The sequence below is a fragment of the Clytia hemisphaerica genome, unplaced genomic scaffold (assembly GCF_902728285.1).
Source record: "Clytia hemisphaerica strain Z4C2 unplaced genomic scaffold, Clytia hemisphaerica genome assembly, whole genome shotgun sequence".
Lineage (NCBI taxonomy): Eukaryota > Metazoa > Cnidaria > Hydrozoa > Leptothecata > Clytiidae > Clytia > Clytia hemisphaerica.
In genome coordinates, this window is record NW_027104297.1 from 337,130 (window position 1) to 360,578 (window position 23,449).

General features: G+C 36.6%; 1 protein-coding gene across 2 annotated transcripts in view; it reads right to left on the reverse strand.

Moving 5' to 3' along the window:
• Positions 1-8,311: 8,311 nt before the first annotated feature.
• Positions 8,312-23,449, reverse strand: part of LOC136817284 (myosin heavy chain, cardiac muscle isoform-like) — a 35,054-nt gene continuing 19,916 nt past the window's right edge. For both annotated transcript variants that reach the window (XM_067073620.1, XM_067073619.1), the window contains exons 3-16: positions 20,250-20,451; positions 19,670-19,924; positions 18,738-18,812; positions 17,810-17,925; positions 16,706-16,852; positions 16,185-16,339; positions 15,603-15,732; positions 14,565-15,251; positions 13,537-13,920; positions 12,294-13,241; positions 11,144-11,875; positions 10,226-10,377; positions 9,468-9,629; positions 8,312-9,139 (exon numbers count right to left, since the gene is read on the reverse strand). In XM_067073620.1, the coding sequence (XP_066929721.1) occupies positions 8,917-9,139; positions 9,468-9,629; positions 10,226-10,377; positions 11,144-11,875; positions 12,294-13,241; positions 13,537-13,920; positions 14,565-15,251; positions 15,603-15,732; positions 16,185-16,339; positions 16,706-16,852; positions 17,810-17,925; positions 18,738-18,812; positions 19,670-19,924; positions 20,250-20,451 (4,368 nt within the window). In that variant the 3' untranslated portion in view covers positions 8,312-8,916. The remainder of the gene's footprint in view (positions 9,140-9,467; positions 9,630-10,225; positions 10,378-11,143; positions 11,876-12,293; positions 13,242-13,536; positions 13,921-14,564; positions 15,252-15,602; positions 15,733-16,184; positions 16,340-16,705; positions 16,853-17,809; positions 17,926-18,737; positions 18,813-19,669; positions 19,925-20,249; positions 20,452-23,449) is intronic.

The window sequence follows — 23,449 nt, forward strand, 5'->3', positions numbered from 1 at the left end:
CAAAAATGCAGAATTACAATGAACTAGAGGTCCTACAAGGTGGATTTTCTCATTTTTGATCGAAATGTTTCGTAGGGTAATTTTGGAAAAAACCCGGTTTTTTTTTAAGATTTAGGTCATGTTTTAACTTTTAGTTTATTTTTCTCATTCTAGTATGTATTTCTGACAACTTTACATTAAAATTATAATATTTCTTCTAAATTCAGGAAAATAATTACCTATTTCTCATTTATGATTTTTAGCGTTTCATCACTTTTTTGGCCAAAAAGGGGTCATTTTTAGGCCGAAATCCAAAACAACCGGAATATTAACTTGAAAATAACCCTATCATGTTGTATATCAGTGGAAGCAGAATTTTGAGTAGATTTTGAATATCCAAGTTTCATGTCCTGAAAAAGAACTCAACTCAAATTATTATGCTTTACAGCTAAAAATAGACATGGGTACGAGCTTTTTGCTTATGGCTAGTACAGTGCAGGGACAATGCGTACCTCTTAGGTGACCCAAGGTGCTTCTTGTTATAGTGCGGAAGTTATTGAAAATATAAAACTAAAATTTCAAGCTATATTTCTTAAAAATTGAGATTTTTGCAACATGCAAAGACAAATAATAGATTTTGATTGGTGTTTTAAAGTTGATCTTTTCAAAATTTTTCAAAAAAGGCTCTGATATAAATGGTTAAAAAGACTTCATTTTTTAATCAACCTGGTGGGATGTCAAAAGAATTTCGCATCCCCCCCCCCCTAACAGTCTGTGTCACTAACTCGATCGGGAAGATCCTTTCGAAATGAGAAGAACCTTCCCAAACGGGAAGAACTTACTCTAATTTTCTCTGCCCGTTTGGGAAGATTCTTCCTCTTTGGAAAGTTGAAAATTGACTGAATCTTCGGCGAAGCTGTACGATGACCGGCGAAATTTGAAACTTTTTGGAAGTGAAAAGACATCAAATTCTAAGGGTTTTCACCGAAAGAAAAATAAACTTTACCGTAGAAATCTTGTTAAATTGTGAAAAAACTGTGTAAACTTCCCAAACGGGAAGTTCCAACCCGATCGAGTTTTCCTTATTTTCCCGCTTCTTCCCGATCTGGAAGTCCGTTTTTCAACTCTTACCCGTTTCGGTGTCAAGTTAACTTCCCATTCGGAAAGGTTCTTCCTATATCGGAAGAATCTTCCCATTTGGGAAGAATCTTCCCAATCGAGTTAGTGGCACAGACTGCCTAAGGATGGCAACAAAAATTTGAACCCCCCCCCTTAAAATCCTCCACCCCCTCTAGTCTAGTAGATACTTTACGACCGCTCCCTAAGACAATGAAGCCGTATCTTCCAAAAATATGTCTAATCTCACAAATAATGTAGCCTAGAGATCCATGCTACTGTCAACTGCTCTAACTTGGGACGAACGGTCGAAACATGGGACTGTTGATATTCTGGCCAGTATTGTCATTTATTGTTTAAATCTCTTTGACAACAAATTTGTTTGATAACTCCACCAAGTTTATCAATCATACTTTCTGTCATATAACATGTCGTGATAACTTTCACTGATAGCGCACCCTTTTTAACATTTTTGTTTATCATTCAAAATGATGACCGGACGCCGATTGGATAATTAGAGAATGCCCGCCGCCCAATGGGATTAACAAACAACGAGTGTGTAGCTTGCCGCGCGAGAGTGGCGTCAAATGCTCCGTCATTTTGCCACTAATTTGGTCTACTTCGTTCAAGACACTTGCTGTGTTCCACTACTTACAAACTTTTTTCATATTTCGATTTAAAAGCCTACTCAGCGCGAAAGAGAAATCGTGTATTTTTTTATACGCCGTATATTAACCCAGACGTCTGCGCTCGATAGGATTGAGCATCGGAACGGCTCGATGATGGATCGATATGTGATCGATGGATTACTTAACGATCCGGATAGGAGATCGATGGAAGATTCAGCCATTAAAAAGCCTTGAGTATCGATCCTTGGTTGATCCATTATCGAGCTAGTATTTCAATCAAGTATATCGATTCGTCATTGATCGTTTATCGATTCGTCATTGATCGTTTATCGATTTGTCATTGATCGTTAATCAATTTGTTATCGATTGTAAATCGAGTATGATTGGATAGGGTCGATAAGATCGATAAAAGATCGATAAATAATCGATAACTAATCATAAGCTTAAAAATATCTTGAGTATCGATCCTCTACCATAGGATCGTCTAATATCGACATACGTCTTCTAATCTCGACATAGCTGTAGGCTGGTCTTCGAAATAAAAAATCAGACATAAACAAATACATACCAAAGTTATATCAATACATCACTAAATTGTACTCTCTCTCTATCACGTCACAGATTGTTAATATAATATGAGAAATGTGAACTGTTATTACTTATATTTGAAAAGAACACTTTAACGATGTAGTAATCACTAAAAAACTAATTAGCATGCTTTCAACGAAGATGCCCAAATCACAACAACATTTTGCACGCGAGGAATTTTTTAGTAGACCTTTTTTACCGTGAACCGAAAATAATTAAAAGAACCCGGTTTCCTTATGAATTTGAAAAGGGACCGGGTGTGCTAGGTAACGCGGCCTCCTATAGCCCATAGAGCGTGTATGTGCTTGCAATAAATAATAAGGAAATGGAAACCATTATTTTTATCACAAGAAAGTTACGAGAAAGTTTGCATGCGTTTCGTGTGTTGTGTAAAACTGCTTATAATTTGGCTGTTTTTTTAATACACCTTATCGGAAATTCGACCTCCTCGCGTTGTTGCTACGCAACACTTTTTGGGAGGTAAACAAAGCGCGATATTGCGGTTTTCAGGCAAAAAGCCTTACTAAACACCCAAAATATTGATGCCAAAAGAGCCTCCAAATCAACTGAAGAACCACCAAAGTTGTTGTTTTTCTCTTTCTTATAGCTTCTGCTGGCATCTTGAAAGCTTTGTTTTGTTTGTTTTTTTTCAAATTCAGTGTATTTTTAGGAACATATAAACAAGCCAGATATAAGCAAATGAGTTCTTGTTTTACGCGGGAACTTTTAGCGCTACTCGCGCTGCCATTGGTTTTATGTTTACCTCCCAATTTCAACGGATCCATTTTAGCGCGATTGTTTTTGTGGAATTTCCGATAAGGTATTGAAAGGATTGCAATGTTTACTGAACTTCTAGTTTGATGGATGAACTTGTTCGATAAAGAATGATACCAAGAATTTCATTCAAGGTTTGTTTTGATTATTTTACAGATCCGGTGTCGAGATTGGAAGACGTATGTCGAGATTAGACCAACTTACGGTATCGGACATGTTCATAAAACATAGGGCGAAAGTTTACACATTGAAAAATGGCTTTTTTACATTTTTATCAATAACTTGGTAAGTATTGCAGTAATCTTGCTGAAAATTGGTGAAAATGACGATAATGATGTAACAAAAAGGACTGCATCAAAAAATTTCAAAAATATACTCCTCAAACAAGGAAAATGATAAAATTGTAACTTTGTTACTAAATTATCAATCATTAAGGTTCTAATGGATTATTTACAATTCTGTAAAAACAAAGATAATTTTGAAGCATTGGTAATGTGGCAGTAGCTTTAGGCAAGTAATGTAACACCCTTCCTGAAAAGATATGGGATCAAAAAGTAACTGTTACTTATTTATCAGGAATTTATTTGATTATTGGAAAATAAACCAATGTTTCAGTTTTATCAATGATTTGACAGTCAGGGAAATCCCTCAATTGTGGTATACTGCAATTGCGGTAGTTTTCATTCGTGTTTAGCCTACAAAGGCTTATAACGACTACATATAGTGCTGGTCGACAAAGATAAACAAACATCGACTATAAAAAATCGTACGAGAAGAAAGCTTTTCTTTATTAAAAGAATCTGATCTACGGAAAAAATATTTTGTCTGTGCGTTAAAAAGATATGATCAATTATGTACAAAAATTGCCTGTTTTTTCCTTGAATCTTGAATTCTGATTCTTGAGTGTACTGCAATTGCGGTATATGAAAATTGTAAAATTGACGTTTATACTGCAATTGCAGTATAAATTTACTACCGCAATTGAGGGATTTCCCTGACTGTTTGACTTGCAATTTAAACTTATTGCAATCAAGTAAACCCAAACCATTTCCTTGAAATTTGATAAAAATGTACAAAATTAAAATTTCAAACTGCTACAGTTTTATCATAAAACCATTTTCACCAGTTTTGAAAAGCTAGAAACACTCCTGTTTTATCATCTGTGAAAGTTTCATAGTAAAATATCCATTACTTCCAGAGATATTATGTATTTATCATTTTGGGAAAATTTCCAGTTGTTACATTTTTATCATTTTTCTTGCCTGACTTTGGGAGCTAATATCTTAAGCCTCGCTTATTATTTAGAAATTTAGTATCGATCCGTCATCGAGCCGTTCCGATGATCGATCCTATCGAGCGCGGACGTCTGGATTAACTTGGAGTTTCCGTGAAATGGTGGCCGAATTGCCGTCGGTCATGTTCAGTCAGGCACATCCTGGCAAATGAACGGGGTGAGCATTTGCATGGGGTATTCACCACCCAGTGTAAATGAGACAGGACGTCTCAGGCTAAAAGCGTGAAAATGAATAAAAATGAACTTCAAACTGAAAAAGGGAAAAAAGGAAGAAAACTGGGAACTTTATTTTTTCATTAAAAGTTTCCTCAATCTTCGAAGACAAAATTGACCCATGGAAAAAAAATTTCATCCATGCAGTTCTTTGAAATGAAGCAAAATATTTCCAACCCGGTTCAATTAAACTGGGTATTCGGCGCTATTACGTCACTTTTGTTTGCTTTCGTTTTCAACCCCGTTCATTTGCCAATGGTCGCAAGTGAAAAATACCCTGTTCATTTGCCAGGATGTGCCTGACTGATGTTGTTTGTCAGATAGTCGGCCAAAGTTAGAGCAGTTGACGGTATGATTTCTTTTAATAAACTGATGGCGAAATGTATACAGATTATAAAAATACAGGAGGGGTCTCCTGTCTAACAAATAATAATGAACGATGAATTGAATTGATTCAAATTTCAAAAAGATTGTTCTTGTATCCACTTTATGAGCTTTTTCATAGAACCTTACCTTTCCTTTCTCTGGAGGCATTAAATGAAGAATTACAATGAATCGTACATCACCCTATACTTTGGTTGAGCTATATGTTCATTGAATGTGAAATTAAAAGTTGCATCAGCAGTTTACAATAAAAAAATGTCAAACATAACACGTGAAAACGAGAAAGAATGACCGATTTCTGTTCTGATCTGGAAAGCAAAACTTTTCAGCCGATGGAGCTAGATTTGTACTCATGTAAAAATGTTCACGAAAATCAACCTAAAGCCTATGACGTCAAAAGAGCGGGAACATACGACTTTTAAAGGGCTAAAAAGTGTCGGCTAAATATTTTTCGGAATTATTTTCATCTCAGAGGGTGTGTTATAATCGATATAATGACGGCAAAGATATAATTGTATGAAGTACATGTTTTTTATAAGCATAACGTGATAGATTTGGTGAAAAAAACATACCAGTGAGCTTTTGTCATTGGTCATTGTTCAGGGTTATGTATTTGGCAAGGTTCGTTTTTCTTTTCCATCTCACATAAATGAACCAATTCTTTTCGATAAAATAAGCATATCACAACCATGATTTGAGATTTGAGTTTGGTTCCAAAATATAGCATAAGCAAAACTGAATTTGTTTTCCAACAAAAATATGCGTATAAAAAACATGTAGAGTTATTAAGTATTCATCTGGTGGCCGTCGGTGGAGCCAGGATTGAGTTAGTCTATCCCTTTTTCTATTAGACTAGTCAACCATGTCGTTGTATTTCGCTGCAGATTGAACTTGCCATGGAATCTATTTCTATATGTTCACAGTCTTCCCAAACCACTCTCCCGCGGCAATTGCTATTTCTTATAAGAACTCTTTAAATTTATAAGCACTATTCCCGCGTTCGTTCCTGTGTCCAAGGGAAGACAGACGCTTGCTAGTCTATTTTTCTATTTGCGCGAGAGCCCGCGATAGATGGAATGATGAGGTGAAGCACCACACCTCCAGTCTTATCTTCCATTAACTTTCTACCTAGATCAGATTATTTTAGCCTAAGCTACTCATTTGCTAAGTTAGCATCTTGACCGGGGATCGAACCCACAACCCTTGAATTGTAAGGTGAAGGCTCTACCGACTAAGCTACCCGGTCAAAATAAATAGGTCATAAATTTGCTAATATTATTAATTCAATTTTAGTGACAAATGTTTAAAAAATAAGGTCACGGGGAATAATTTGCTAAACGTTTACATATAGGTACAACTGTGATATTATTTTTCTATTCCTGCTAACTTTTGTACAAAAAAAAACGGGGAAAATTTTCGGAAATTCGAGAAAAAAAATATGTATAAAAATTTTGTAAAAAAAATGTCTACAAAATATATAAAGTTCTGTAAAAATTTACTGTAAAATGTATCGATTTAGTTTTGAACTAATTGGAGAAAGAAATCAGTGAAAAGCTTACTGTTAATCTTAAGTTTAAGATCTACCCTGTTTCACATATGGTTTGGCCGGGAAAAATGGAACCTATATCCACAAAATCATTTAAGTTTTTTCAGCTCGCAACAATCGCAACAATCGCAAAAAACTGATAAATTATAAGGAATTTTTAAAATATAAATTCCGCTCCATTTTATTCCAGACAAACTGTTTGTAAAGAGCTTGTACGTGGAAAAAAAACTCAATACTATCTTTTGGCGAAAGATTTCAATTCCTGGGTTAAGATTCCACTGACTTTTCCAGAAAATCTTCGCTATTTTTCCATGGATAACCAGCACGAGACTGGAAAATGAAACTGAAAAATGAGACTGGTTTTTTCTAAATAAAGCTACGGAAAATCTTGTTTTTATTTAGGAAACTGCGTGACTTTCCAAAGCTCATTTTTCAAATTCCCAGAGCCCTGGTTTGTTTTTCCGCTAGAAAATCCCCGAAATTGATTTTGATATATATCAAACCATATCAGAGGAGATGCGTGTAGCTTGAAAAGTGGAAGTGGAAGCTTATGCCAAACGAGGTTTAAACCTCTTCAGCTGGCACATAACGTTGTTTCAACGTTCATCTAACATTAAATGGACGTTGTGAACGTTAGACAAACGTTAAAACAACGTTGTGTGCCAGCTGGGCTGTGAATCCAATGTCTGAAAGTACAGTCTTTGGTTGAACGTGTATGAAAAATTAATAAATTTAATGAAAAAATTGTATACAAAAATGAAATAGGCAAAAAATATAACGCAAAATGGATTGCTACTGCATAATATAATATACATGTATACTATAAATCTATCTATCAAAAAATGCTGCAGATAATTATTTTTAAAAAATATTACAGAGAAATAAAAAGTGATAACGTTTCTTTCCAAGATTTTTTCAAAAAGTTTGGCAAAGAGACCTCAAAACCACGAATTCGTACCCAGCCCCATAACGATAAGGTTCCCGAAAGACTCTGGGTAATTTTGGATGATTATCAAGCTTTCAGACTTAGTGACATTTAGTCATTGAGTTTAAAGCCCGAAGGGCTAGAGTAGAATCTCTAACCTTTCCCAGGCAAGAAAAAAGTGAAGCCACTTATTTCCCATCCAGAACACGACTATAACGCGCCGCAGCAAATTTTTTTTCCGTGAACGGACGGAAGTATCTTCGACGGTCAGAAGTATCTTCGACGGTCAGAAGTATCATCTTTTGACGGCCCATTTTCCCTTTCCTATCTTTCACCTTATCTGTTTTTCTACTTTCTGAGACTTAGCTTCTCATTTCTGACTGAGTTTTCATACCTGTGAATCATTTGTCCATCAATTTCGACCTGTCTAATTTTCGCACCGAGTGGGATTCGAACCACCACCAAAGAAAGACCTTCAGCTTCGGAAGCCAGCGCTCTATCCGTTGAGCCATCGCCGCACAGCAACTTCACGCAATTCATAACATATTATATCGAACTGGCAAAAGACGGGGGTAATGTTATTATAATATGGGTAAAAGTACCCCTTTTTCAAACTGACTGAAATTCGAGCCGTTACTAGCAACCCTGCGGGGCCCAAGGCGCCGAGTATGCACCCGGCACAGTGACAAGCCGTTACTAGCAACCCTGACCCTACCTAATTGATTGCTAATGACCCAATACCCCCTGATCCACGGAGTGACGGATAGGAAAAATTAAAAATGATACTTCCGACCGTCAAAAGATTATACTTCTGACCGTCGAAGATACTTCCGTCCGTTCACGGAAAAAAAATTTGCCGCGCCGCAATCATTAAGAAATAAGAAATTAATATATTTTCGTTTAAAACGAAACTCGGTGTATCCCAGCCTCATCTGGCACAAAACTTCAAAGCTACAGCGAACCCACGCTAATTCGAACTAAATCAACGACATCTAGATCCACTCAACTATCATAAGGGCTTTGGCATGCAGGTTTGTCACCACTCTACTCAGCGGCTGCGACGCCGGGTGGCGGCTATATTTATGTCAAGAAGGCGCCTAATGATTCGAACAATCCAGCTTTGCCTTTTGAGTTCGCATAAGCGAGAGTCAATTGTACATTCATCTAATGTCCATAACACCAATATAATATTCGAATGAGCGAACTAAAACGACGCTTCCCAGCTGGCACACAACGTTCTTTTAACGTTCAAATACCGTCATTTGGACGCTATGAATGTCAAATGGACGTTGTTTTGACGTTGTGTGCCGTCTGGGTTAGTGTGAAGCTGCCATACAAACAAAAATACCAAAATAAATATATCATCTTTTTAAAAAGTCAAGAAAATCCATGCCTGGTTGCCGAAGACCGAAAGATTTTCTTTTTAGAAATCTCTTTCTCAAAGACTTTAGTCAGTTTGTTTTGTGTCTCATGACCCAATATTTGAATTTGAAGTCAAAAAGCGACTTTGTTTGAGTGACGGTCGACGAAAAGGCGGGTTACTAGTCGCCGAAATCGAAGACGTTGGGTCGTTGGCCGAAGTGGGAGCCGGACCCGTAGCAGACGTAGTCTGTGGTTTATCTTGTGACGTTGATGTACCAGTTGTAGGAGGAATGGAGACGTTTCCGTCTTTATCTGGAACATAAATAACGCTGAAAAAAAGAGGAAGATTGTTGTGAAAATCAATAATAAAACTAATTCCTTCGCTACAGCAAAAGAAAAAGGCTTGTTTTTAAGTATAATATTAAAAAAATTAAGAGAAACAGGGAAACGCTGTAATTGCGAAAATAGAGTGAATTACCTTAAAGGGAACTAACTATGGCGAAGCAGCAATTCTTTTGATTTTGGCGGGAAATAATTTTGGCGAATTTTAACAAAAACTTAAGTTTTTGTCAACATAAGTTCCCTTGATGTAAAAAAAATCAACAGCTTGCTTATATGAATATAATCATCCGCCAAATCTTCAAAATAAGATTTTACCTGGAAACGCTTGAAGAAGAGGAGGTTGCTAAAGAGGATGTTGACGTGTTGTTGTCAAGGAGACGACTAGCCGGGATTTCTACGTTCACATTACGATGTTTAGTAGTGGATGGTAGGCTAGATGAACTGTGCGATATGATGGTGTTTGAAGATAAGATTTTCCTGAAAGTAGATGGTAGATAACGTTTGTTGTTGAAAGGATAATCAGCTGGTTTGAGATATGTGGCACGTGGATTCCTTCTAGTGTCATGATGAGCGAAATCTCAAAATCTTTTTGCCTAACTCGAGAACCCTTTTTGGAATTTCAAATTGTGATATCTCGATTTTGACAATTTTGACAAAAATACCTAGATGTTTTACTCAGGCTCACAGAGGGTTTCTGCATACCAATTATCTCAAATCGTTTGGTTATTCCTAAATGGTCGACTATAAGATTCAGGCTGAGACAAGGATACCGTAGGATGGCAGAACTTTTTTATTTCCTGGGAAATTTTCCTACTGCAAATCTACGATAGAAAAAAAAACAACATAACTCTGGGTAGGTACAAAAATAGCTTCAACTTGTTAGGCGGTCAGTCTACGCATTTGTCAGTCTCATGGACGTTTTGTGTTGTCTACGCATTTGTACGAGGCAAATCATTATTTTTTCAGGTATGCCCACGAAAAATAACGAAAGGATCCCAAAAAAGCGTAAAAAATCTACGGATCAGTACAATTTCTTTAGCATGTTTTTTTAGCCTGGAAATGTAGATACTTACGGTTTAACTCGAGTGCTATCGAAGGACCCAGTTCGATTTAATCCGCTAACTTTGATGATTCGTCTACGAGTGTTTCGAATGGAAGGGACGGGCATGGTTTTCGATAACACCGGTTTGTGTTCTAACCCTGATACCGAACGACGTTTGCTTTCCTATAAAATGTAATACGAAATTCGTGATGCAATCTTTAAAGGTTTTGTTTTTAAATAAGAGTGATATTGTTTGCTTACTCGTCAATTTTTATTCGCAAGCTTCTTCACATTGGATTGACACTGATGTGGAGCAAGATTGGTCAAAAGGAGAAAAAGAGAAATATTTTGCTTATATCAGCATAATATAACAATAGGCAGACACTGTTCTGATATGAAATATGAGTCTGATAAGAAACGGGAACACTTATATAAAAATAAAACCTTTAAAACAGAAACACCCGAAAATACTGGGATTTGTGGCAAATTTTGAACTCTGTAAACAATTAAAATTAGTAGTAGGTAAACTCTGACCTATCAAAAGGTGCTTCTTAAGGTATGTTAAAAGCTTTTAACGCTGAGTACCTGTTAACACAATTCACACTCTAAAAATCTAGACATTACATCATGGACCCAGATAGCTGATTGGTTGCAAGTGGCGTAAAATAAGTCAATACGTCACTTTCAACCACTCAGCTGGTTGGACCCAAGTCCGTGGAAGACATTGCAATGTTGCATATCATGAATAGGCTTATTTTTGGTAAGTGAGTGATGATATCTTGTTTGACATTCAGCTCTTCCCAATCATTGGATTTTCTAGAGTTTTCATGTTATTTAAAAGTAACGCGATTTCTGCCATTATAGAAGGAAGCGTTTGGTAAAAATTCTTTATTGAAAAAGCCATCAATGCAAACCCCTAAAACATAGAATAAAAATAAAGTAAACAAACCTGAACAACACTGGCATATTTCTCATGTGCATGCGAGCCTCCCCTGTGGCCATCAACTTCTGCTAACAAATCATCCAGCCCCGATAAATCTATACAGGTGCTATCTTGTGAATGCGAGCTACTCGTTGATGGCGTACGACAAAGTAACTTTGTGTTCGATGGTAAACCAAGATTTGATTCTCGACTCGATTGCCGTTGACTTAATTTCGGGATCCGGATGTGCGAAGATGCTTTGTGCCCGCTCTCTTTATTCGGGGAAGCCGGTTGCGAAGAGTCGTCGTTTGACGTATCATTTTCCGATGTCGAGACTTTAACGGGTTTAGCGACGTCTCTAGTTTTCGTTGGAGACACGGCAGACGGACTTAACGGTGGAGGCATGTTTTTCTTCGAAACCAGATCCTCGAGTAAGGCTAATTGGTCATACATATCATCCACTAAAGCCTTATTTTCGGCCATATTAGAAATACTTTTACGATCAACATCGCTGCGGTTTAGACCCAGCCCGGCGGCCGCTGATTCAATATATGACGTGTAGGGCGGGCTCTCACCGTGCCGACTATCAAGAGGAGGGATGTTTGATTTCAGGTAACAATGTTGATCGTCACCTCGGTATTGGTCCAAAATGGCGGATTCTATTGTTTGGTAAATGTTGGAGCTGGGACGTGAGGAACGAGGGCTTGTTGGATTACTGCTTGAACCAGAGTATAATTGTTCGTAATGGCCTGTCGATTCCTGTGAAACAAGAAAATGAGATTTGACTACACATTTTTTATACAAGGACAAACTTTATAAGAACACGGCTTTGATGGTTAAGATAATAAGGAAAAGTGGGTTTTAAAAAACCATTTTCTCAGGAAATTGCATAAAAATACTCACAAAATAGTGAAAAGAGAAAATCTTCATGAACATTCGAAACTTAAAACTCTTAAAATTTCTGAGCACCCGAAGGCTTCAAAAACTTTTGATGTTCGTATAAAAAAACTATTATTCTTGCTTGCATAGTACATCTAAAAACGTCTATGTAACGTTAAGTGATGCGTGCTGATGTGTAAAATAAAATTACTGACTGGATGCTTTAAAATTTTAAGTGAATGGTAATATAAAGACTTATATCGTAACGCTATTTCACTGAAAAAAATTCTGAACCTACCTCTTTCGGGCTATTCACTGTTTTTGATGTTAGTGCTAAATAGGTCTCTTTGGATGGGGACTGAGGGCCCGATGACGTCGGCGTTTGATAAATTGGCGTCGGTGAGACTTGAGGTCCCTTCGTTGAATGATCATGGCTCGCTGTTACATCAGTAGTTGAAAGTAATAAAGTACATGGTTCTCCGATACGAATTTTATGTGAATCATCAAAGAAGGAGAGTCTATGAAGTGTCTTTTGATCCTTATTTAGTTTATCGTGTTCTCCATCTGTGTGCTGATTTGATAAAATCGTGTCTTTATCGTTTTGAGTAGAAAGTTTATAAGCTTGTTTAAGTTCTTGTAAAGAGTCGGTAGAGAAAAGCCCATTATGTGATGCAGCACTTTCTTGGCGAACTTTTTCGGCATCGTCGGGGATTTGCATACCACGTATTTTCTCCATTACCATCGAGGCTAAATTCGTTTCTAGTGTATCAATTTCTTTGTTTAAGGACGTGATAGTAACGTCTTTCTCTTCGACTAGTTTTTGTAAATTTCGTATTTGTGAATCTTTTTCTTTGATTTCTTCCATTAATGGTGCCAGGGCGTTTTCTATTAATTTTTCGTCTGCTTGTTCTTGATTATTTTCACCACCCTGATAAGACCGCCTTTTGAGGGAGGTATGAAAATTAGAGTCTTTATCGAATAATTCTGTGTATATTTCAAGTTTTTGTTCTAAACGTTTCACGTCGTTATTCAAGTCCTTGTTCGTGTCCGATAATTCACGGACGCTTTGTTCGAATTCGAATTTCGAACGTTCTAATGTCCGAATAGTGTCCGCCATTTTGGCTGTTTGTATTTTGAGTTTTTCGTTTTCGTCGAAATACCATTGGACATAGGATTGCTCCATTTTCACTTGTTGTTCTAATTGCTCCACGAGGTCTTCGACGTTTTCGAAATGCTTCAATTTGTCCTATTGTGAAAGTAACAGAAAAATGAATAACAGTGCGACTGTTCTTTTTATTTTCTAGGAAAGGGAGAGTACTTAAACCCCGAAGGGCTAGAAAAGAGACTTCAAACTTTCTCAAGCAAGAACACGCGAAGCCTCAAGATTTACATCGCTTTTGGAATGATTATTTTCAAAGGGCTTTTTTCCGAAATCTGGTGGTGGATTATACTTTCAATCTGGCGTTTGTGTGAAAACTAAAACTCAATTGGGAGAAGAGCCTGGGTATGGGGGTATGGGTTCGAGTAAAGAGCTACTGTACCTGTAGAGTTTTGTTATGCTCTTTGAGCTCGTTCAAACTCGACGTCACTTCATCATGTGCACAACTAATAGATTCATTTCTTTTCAATGCTTCCCTGCCCAATTTATGGTTTGCTTCTTCAAGTTCTTTAAGTCGGAACGTACACGAATCTAACTTCGTGTTCAAATTCTGTATCGTTTTCTCTAAGTGTGTATTTCCTTCTTTCAGTTTATTCACCATATCCTTTTGTTCAGCATTTTCAAGGGATAGTTCGTCCAGCTTAGTCTGTAACATGATGTTTTCACGTTCTAATGCGTCGAATCGATCATAGTCTTGCGACGGGGCTCCAGAATCGCGTTCCATGGAATCGTTTAGACGTAAGATCTCTTGTTCTTTATCCATAAGCTAAAAATACGGAGCATACAAAGGTACTTTATTACTTTAACCAATGTAAATTGATTCTTCCCATGGAAAATTGTGTGATGTTCTTTTCGACCAATAAGATTTCATTCTTAGCACCAATCACCATGGTTTACACTTAGGTTCCAAATAAACGGGGGGTTCGAATAAACGGGGGGGGCCTAATTGCCGGGGGTTGGAAATGTACTTCGGAAAACCCAAAATATAAGGTAAATTTAGGCTAAAATCAGGCTATTTAGAGCAAAATTAGAGACCTTCTCTTTGACAGCTGAAAATATTCTTAAAAATTAATAAACGGGGGGGGGGGGTACCTAATAAGGTCGGGGGGGGGGTTGGAAAATTTCGAAAAAAATTAACAAGCGGGGGGGGGGGGGGGCGTTTTTTGTTTATTTAGAACCTAAGAGTAACTAACAACCGTAGCGTATTTGAATGCTGTGCTGAGGTAATTCATCATTCATTACTGACCTCTTTACGAGTGGTCGTTAATAAAAGAGAATAATCAAGGTTGAATCTATTATACTCCTATCAACTGTAATGCCAAAAAGTTTTGGTTCAAGACCATACCCGTGTATGATGACGTGAAACAATAGGAGTTTGGGTGCACTATATAGAATTAGCGTTATACAAACCTTTCGTTCCAAATTGATCACTTTCGATTCTAGATATCCTTTATTGACTTCAATCATCGATAACCTTGCTTCAGTCGATTGTAATTTCAACTTCAAAATTCTAGAATCAGAATCGTCACTTGAATCATACGTAGCCTGTTGATCGGCTGTATTTTCAGCAATGCGTGCCGCGCTCAACGCCATGGCCACTGACTCCTGTTCTTGGTGATACTGCGACAATTTCATTTCAGCTTGAGTCTGTTTATTCAAAGCTCTACGTTTCTCTTTTTCACTTTTCTGTAATTTACGATGTAATAGTTCAATCTTCTTTTCCGCATTTTTGTTTTCTTTTCGTAGCTTAGATAACCTGATTTCATTATCCTTTATCTGTTCCTTACATTCCTCTCGCTGTCGTTCGACGTCCAATAAATTATCATAAACGCCTTTAATTTCTTTTAAATAATTATCATTTTCCAGTTCAAGTTCTTTAAGACGGGATTCGCGATGTTTTAAACGATCTTCGAGTGTATTTATAAAGAATTGTTCGTTAGTAGCAACCTCTGTTGTACCACTGTTTGTGCCACCGTTGCCCGACTGTTGCGCGATGCTAGACATGTCTTTTAATTTGAGATCTGTGAGACGTTTGACCTGTTCTAAAGTCTTGTTTTCGCCGGTCAGGTCAGCGATCTGTTTGTTACAGTGTATAACCTATAGATGAAAGAGAGTTAAAAGCAGGTGAACTTTATTGAATGTGTATCCCGAGAGATTTAAAGAAATTGTAATCGATCAGAAGATTTTACATTAAAGCCTGGAAGGATGTATCCCCAAAAATATAACTCTTACGACGGTGGAAATGAGTTATTATGGAAAAATTGAGTTTAGATCTTCTATTTTTACGGGGTGCGAATTTTGTTCGGGCGAAAATGTAATCACTTTGTCAAATTCTATCATCTTGCTAAGGATCAGGGAATATAGTGTTTAGAGTAATTTTTAATGATAAAAATTTAGAGATTAAAAAGTTTAGCTTAACAGTACGAATGAAAAATAATTGTATTGTACCTCGTGTTGCAGAACAGATACTTTCTTTTCGACTTTTTTGATCTTGAATTCTTTCTTAGCCATATTAGATTCAAGTTCTTGTTTTAGTTGTTGCAGTTTCACATTGTCGTCTTCTAAGTCTTCAATGTGCCTATCATAGTAAGAAAGAAAGAAAAGGGTAATAATACGGTAGTAAAATGAAGGTAGAGCATTTGGCTCCGTTGCGCACGGTTATAGATTAACCAACCTGACAAGTCAAAGATCCCAAAAGACCACCTCTGTTTTATACTTAGCAACTAAAAAGACGGAACTGATACGGGTAGGTGGAGAAATCGAAGGAAAGGAGGATCCCCTACCATCGGTAGACAGCTAAGGGAAAGGAGCACTCGGGCTACCCTCGACTGCGGTATTTTGTTGTTGTTTTAATTAAATACCGACTCGAAGACGAATAGTAGCATGCCTTATCGGGGAAAATTTTCGTCGGGGAAAATTATTCGTCAGTTGGCCAAAGTTTGGTCATTTTTCCCGACGAAGTTTTCCCCGATAAGGTAGATTAAAGGTTAGATGATGATTCAGGCGAAAGGGTTAAGCTGGGAAATTTACCTATCACGGCGTTTTATCTTTTGACGCATCGATTCTAATTCTTTGGTTGTTTTGACATGTTTTTCTTGTTCTTTGAGAAAGTCAGATCGCATCATGTCGAGTAGTTTCAGTTTGTCTTCTAGTTGGCTGTTACGATCTTGTTCTGTCGTTAAATCCTAAATGCATGCGAGTGTCATGATGTCAGTTAATTAGTTAACGTAGAGATTAGTGAAGCAATTAAATTAAACCTTACACTTGAAAAGATAAAGATTGATGAAAAGTAAAGAAGCCACCATATTAAGTATTGTTCACTCAGACGTTCCAAGGTAGGACTGCACGAGAAGTCGTAGAGGAAAATCAAACCGGCCGAACAAATAACAAATAAAGTGACCGCAAATAACGCCTCAAAGGGCGGTCAAAGGCAAATAAACTGTTACATCAAATCCATAGCATGAAAAATTTCAAGTTTTCTAAAAGTAAGAGATATGACAAAAGTTTCACATAAAGCCTTTCATTGAACTTTCTACATTCATTGAACAGACCTCTTCCAGCGACCCGCACTGGTTCCGTAGGATGTCAATCAATTCTTTGTCGTTTTTCTGTAAATCCTCTGCCAACCTTTTTCTTTCTTCAACAGCTCGATTCTCCTCTTCGAGTTTATCGATCCATTTACGTGCTCGTTCCAATTCCTAAAAATGATGAATAATTTGACGATTACGTATAGTGGGTTTATAAAGATGGGTGTCGTAAAATTGCGGTATTTTTTAAAAACAGAAACCTTTTTTGTCTCCTAGTTTGAGTGGAATTGATTTTGGCGTGGATTTAATTTAGGGATTGGCCAAAATATGACTTTTGGCAGGGATTTACTTTGGCGATTTTTGCCTAATTCGGCAAATTGAATTCCCGCCAAAATTGATCCACTTAGGGTAGTTTGGTAAGCATTCTTCGTGGGCATTGAAGTCGCTCTCCTGTAAGATTAATTTTGAAGCAATTATTGTTAAAACATGCATGTTTTCTGCCTCTCAGATCAGGCAGAATCATTTCAACCATGCGATAGCACACACACGCCTACACACACCTAAAATCTGCAGGGACTGGGATCAACCATACACGTTTTTTTTTTTTTAAGAAACACACTTTTAAGAAACACGAGGCTCAGAATGCCTAAAAACTAAGAAACATCTAAGAAACATGCTGAGGCTGAGAATGAAAAAATAGCATTTTTTAATTCGTTTTTTTTAAGAACCTCAATAATAGAAAATCAATATAGAAGATAGGAAAGTACCGTAGATTAGTCAATTAGACTATTGTATTATCGACATGCGTCCTTTAAGCTTGACAAAGTTTAGAAACATGTAAGAAACATTTAAGGCTCAAAAGGCCGATTTCTTAAGAAACATCGAGGCTGCTTGGTAAAACTAGTTTCTTAAAAAAGAAAAAAGAAACGTGTACACCATAAATTTATGCAAGTCCAAAGTGATGATAGTACACCTATATCTCACGTCTAATATTAACAAATTTCAGATTTGAGTAGTGTGATATTTACCACACGCCTAGAGTTTTCAAATTATAAAGCCTGAAGACCCATAAAAAAAATCATCATCATCAGTATCAATTCGGCGACCAACAGATTATTACATTTTTACCTTGATGAGTAGTTCTTGTTGTGCTTCGTTAGTGTTGGGTGTGTTCGTAATGTCTTGTATTTCTTCTTTCAACGTTTGGTTTTGTTGCTCCAAGTCGTGGATTCTACTGTTTTTACCTATGAATGAGGGAGAGAAAATGAAGATTATCGATTAGTGGGCGGTCGAGTTAGGTTAGTTATTTCCCCTGATACACGTTTTTTTTTTTATAAGGAACACGTTTATAAGGAACTCGAGGCTGAAAATGGTCCAAAAAAATAAGGAATTGTTAAGGAACTGCTCAGGCTGAGAATAAGAAAAACAGTTTTAAGGAATCCAATTTTTGCGAATCCAAACTTAGCAGCTATGTAAATAAGGAACTCGATAAGGAACTTTGAGGCTGAAATTTTCTGTAAAAATAAGGAACTCCAGGCTCAGAGCAAAGGTAAGGTTCCTTATATAAAAAAAAACGTGTAGGGCAATTAATTTTACGACATTATTGTTTAAACTCTCTAGAGCTTTTACTCGTGTAATTATCCAAAATTTTGCAAATAGTGTGTATATGAAGATGTTTTCAATTTTAGTTTAATTCTATACTTGATAATGTAAGTTGGTCTTACGAAAAGCTTCGTATTTTATTCAAGAAAATATACGTGTTTCTAAAAATTATATCGGAGTGGTTGAGTCTACCTTACCAGAAAATGAAGAAAATGAAGCTTTTCGATTAGTGGTTGGTTTGAAATTCTTTAACTGTCGGGAGGAGGGAGAGGGTTGGAAAGTGTGCCCCTAAACACCCGATAGTAAGATAAATTTCAGACCAAACTTAAACTATCTAGAACAAAAATAATAACACCTCTGATAGCTAAAATATCTTTCAAAATTAGACAAACTTAAAAGAGAAGATTCTTGTGAAAGAATATTGTTAAGAGTATTCTTAGGGTTGTATACATACCTTCAAGTTCTAAACGGCTTTTCAATGCCAGAATATTTTCATGAGCTTTCACACTTGATAATTCCAACTTCAAACCTGTAAATCGATAGGGTTAGGATTAGACGAATTCGAATAATAAAGAATAACCTCAAATACGCAAATTAGCAGTCGGGTGGAAATTTTGTCCGCACGGGCGAAAATAGTTGGAGGGGCTCAATGTCTTGTAATGTAAACACATTTACAAGACATTGTTAACTCTATTTTCTGCAGCGCAACATATTAGGTTTTATAATATACAGCTATGTTAGATCGCAATATCATAATAAATATATTACACGGACGATAGCATCGTCTAGGTTAGGATATATGATTAGAATTTAACACATTCGCTGCCGACTACGAGTACTAGTAGTACTTCAAAGGGTTATAACTTTTGATGAAGAAATCTTTGCTTAGTTGTTTTTTTTACATTCTATTTTTGGTATTTTTGGTATTTAAGTGAAATTTTGCGTCGATTGGTCAATAATTTGAAGGCATTTGAGCCTTAGTGGCAAATAAATAATTAATAATTAAGATAGTTAATGATAGAGAGATGGTAAAGACCCGGGGGGGGGGGGCACTCAAGGTAAATGACCTATCAGACGTTCGGCCCTTAAGGGTAGGAAATTACAAAACTGCACTGAACTGCACTGTAAGGGTAGGAAATTGTGATAAAAGGCCAATTTATTGGTAAAATTGGCACAAAATTGGTCAATTTTGGAGGAAAAATTCCACATTTTCTTGGAAAATTGCAAAAATTTGCGAGAAATTTTGAAAAAGTGCACTGTAAGGGTATGATTTTTCATGGAAATTCACTGCACTGTAAGGGTCCGATTTTAGAAGCCAAATTTTGGGCCGAACGTATGGTCGTTTTCAGATCGGGTGCCCCCCCCGGGGGTAAAGAATAAACCAACCTTCAATATCGCGTTGTAAAGACTTCAACTGTCGATCTCTCGCAACTTCACTGGCTCTGTGGTAATCATGTTGACCTTCTAATTCTCTCTCCAGGCTAATGATACGTGACCGAGATACACGGCGTTCGTTTTCAACGCGCGCTTTAAGCTCGGGTTTGATAAGTTCCAGTTCCTCAATTACAACATCGGGAATATCGGCGTAATCGTCAGTGTCGTCGGTAATGGAGCGAACGTCGTAATCGTAATCGGAGTAACCTAGAAAAAATAAAACAACAGTGTAATAAGCCAGTAACTAAATTATAAAAAAAAGATATTCTTTTTCATGATATAGAAAGGAAGCGTGTCTCTATGCTGACAAAGCAGATTTGACAAAAGAACTTGTCAATATATGTGCTCGTTGGGCACCAAAATGGGTTAAAGTTTCTTTCTTTTGTTTAAAAATGCTGCATAAGCAAATGGTCGGAGATACGTGAGACGATGTCCTTTAAACATAAAGTTTTCAGTGTATTCAATATACCCAATTATAACAGATAATCGAAAAGATATCTTTTGACATGAACATTATTGTTTGTCTACTTACCATCAGTGAGTTCACTAGTGTAACTACACAAAGATGAATTTGATGACAACATCATCGCCGACAAAGACAGTAAATTCGATTGGCTTTTCCCTTTCGTGCGTGATCTGGATCTCGATTTGGAGGAGATACGATTTGGTGTGGTCGTGCCATCCTCCGTGTTTTCGTGACTATCCATATGTTCGAACGGATACCCTGATGAATGCTATGTTTTTTTCGGAAGAAAAAGAAAAATGGTTTAGCTTTTCTAATAGAAAAATAACAGGTCCTCAAAATGAGCAGCGAACAGATATCCTGATGAATGCTACACTTTTTTTCAAGAAATAAAAGAGAAAGAGGTTTTAGCCTTTCCAAATGAGCAGAGTAGATGTAAAGAAATGTAAATTTCTGTCTAACTTTAAACATTCGGGAGATCGCAGCATATGCATTTCATCCTTATTGGGACTCTTTCAGTACTGCATACTGCACCCTGACTAGCCAGATCGAGAAAAAAACTGATTTAGTGGTTCAAAATTCAGAGAAATAGCTGTAAAGTATATATTCTTTCTTTTTCAACAGTTTAGCTCAAGATCTGAATTGACTTATATCGAAAGAATTGCATCCTAAAGTGATCAGGATCATCACAAAGGTCAATTTCAAGGAGCTTTGTATGCTGTGTTTTCTGCGACGGAGATGGTTAGTTTTTGATTTGCCTTTATCCTGACTGACTGAAGACGACTGTAAATTAGCGTTTTAACCACTCGATTTTGCGAGTCAAAACTGCGGGTTATTCCAAGTCGATTCAGTCACTTTGGCTCCGTCCTCAAAAGTCCAAAATATAAAAAACTCGCTAATATTAACAACGCTAGAGTTCATTGAGAGTGAACTTTAAAAAAATACAAGCTAAATTTTCAAATTTCTAAACTGAGAAAATCCTTCTAAATGAAGACTCCATAAAATCAATAACAACTTCTAGTTCTCTCCAACTAATATTAAAACCTTTTTTCAACGAAAAAAAAAACATATTAAAAATCCTTAAATTAAGATATTGTCACAAACACACATGAAGACAAAAACGTTCTATAAACTGATTCTGTGGTCACAAAATGAAACTTATCAAAAAATGAATTCTGGACGTTCAAAAGAAGTGTTTAAACGTACATACGACATTCCGTAACGTTTAGTGACGTTAATAAGACGCTAGAAAGATGTAAGGAGCTGTAAGTTATTTCCAAAATGTTGTAAACGTAGACAAATAAAGTGTAGAAGCTCTCGAATAAAATTTTCATAAAAATTTTCAATGTTTTTTAGAAAGAATTTATCAAATAATATGCGGTTAGTGAGATCATCGGAATCATGTCTTCCCTTTTTTATAGGAATTAAACAGGGAAGGATTTTGAAACTCAACTCGAAACCTATGAGTATATATAAGGTTATTATCACTAAGGGAGGGTTTCTTAAGGCTGCTTAAGGCACTCTCTCCTCACCTTTAGAAATTGCGGTTTTAACGCTTTTTTATAATACAGTGAATTCTCCATAACTCGAACATGCACGGGGAAATCAAATTTGTTCGAATTCTGGAGTAAAGTTTATATGGATAGGCATTTACAACTAAAGGGACTAGAAAACTTGTTCGAGTTAAGGAGATATTCGAGTTATAGAGTTTCGAGTTGCTCCATTAGAAAACTTCTTTTTCTTAGGCTCGAAAAAAGTTCAAAATTTTGAGAAGTGAAAATAATTCCTGATGGCATTTTATTATTCATTCACATCTAAACCCAATTCCACAACAAACATTCTTATAGGAAATAACGTCAACATACTGAAACCACTTTCAAAATGCTTATAAAAAATTCCTCTATTGACGCATATGTATCCGAGAGAGTAATGAGTATTATAAATCAAAATCCTTATGGCCAAAAGAACTCTCTTGATAAACAGAACACGCGACCTTTACATCACCCTAACCAAGATTATTACGAGAGTGACTTTCTAAAAATAATTCTTTTCACGAGAATATAGACGATCCTTCATATTTTATAATCTATTTTTTCGAGTATGATATTTCTAACTTGATGACTAAGATTGTTTTGTATAATAGAAATCGGTTGGGTTTTTCAGATCACACCATAAACTTTTAGCCGTCTTTACTTTTTACCCGTGAACATTCCGATACCATCTCTACGCCCCTCATAATAAACATACTACTGAGGTTAAGCATACCAGGATAATAACGACGACGGACGAAAAATATAATAGGCTAGTGAAAATACGAAATTTGATTGGTTGAAACTCACTAGCCTGTTAAATTTTCGTTCGTCATCGTGATTTTACCGATTTATTTAACTTCACTAGTAGCCCGTGTTCCAAAAGGGAGTTGGGTTCGTGTCTAGCAGAGGTTCGAATAAAATCAAATGTACACGATCGTTGCATTGACGTACTCAGCAGACAGACATTGACCTATGTTTAACCTTGGTAAACTAGAGCCCGTTCCCCGTGTGGGTGGCGCTGGGGTTGATAGGTATATCTATTTTTGTCTTAAATTCCAGTTCAAACGGACAGGACGGTAGTCTTAGACAAGGAGTGCTAAGTCAAACCTACATTTTTCAAAAACCTAGTTTTCTAGAGGTCTGCCATTCAGACTATACGCCATTAGCATCCTCCGAAAAAGACGTGTTTTGCGATTTAAAGACTAAAGCAGAACTATGAACTATGAAATCCCCCCAAATTTATCCAGAAATTATACTATCAGTTTAAGTCTTAAATCTATAGTACCCTCTTTTAAATCATCCACATAAACTCTATAAAATTAAGTCCCCACAAAATACGCACGTTGAATATTTTGCAGTTCATCTATACGTGACTGTAAGGTTATATGTGTACAAGGTGTGGGCTGATGGTTGATGTTTATTGTGTAAAAATTCACAAAATATGATGTATATTTTTTCTGATTTCTCTCTGATTATGATCTGATAAAAAAGAAATGCTTGACCTCAATCATTTATGGAATTTTATTTACTGATTTTCATCAGGCTTATGTCAACTCTCTCTAATTCGAACTTCTATTATTCGAACTAAAAGATTGGTCCCCTCAGGCTGGAAAAGGTACAAAATACTCTCCGTAATCCGAATTTGAAGAAGATTCTTGGCCCCTTGAAGATCGAATTAGAGAAACTCAACTGTATTCACCATAAGATAAAAGTACACTCTACTACTAAAGAAGAGGA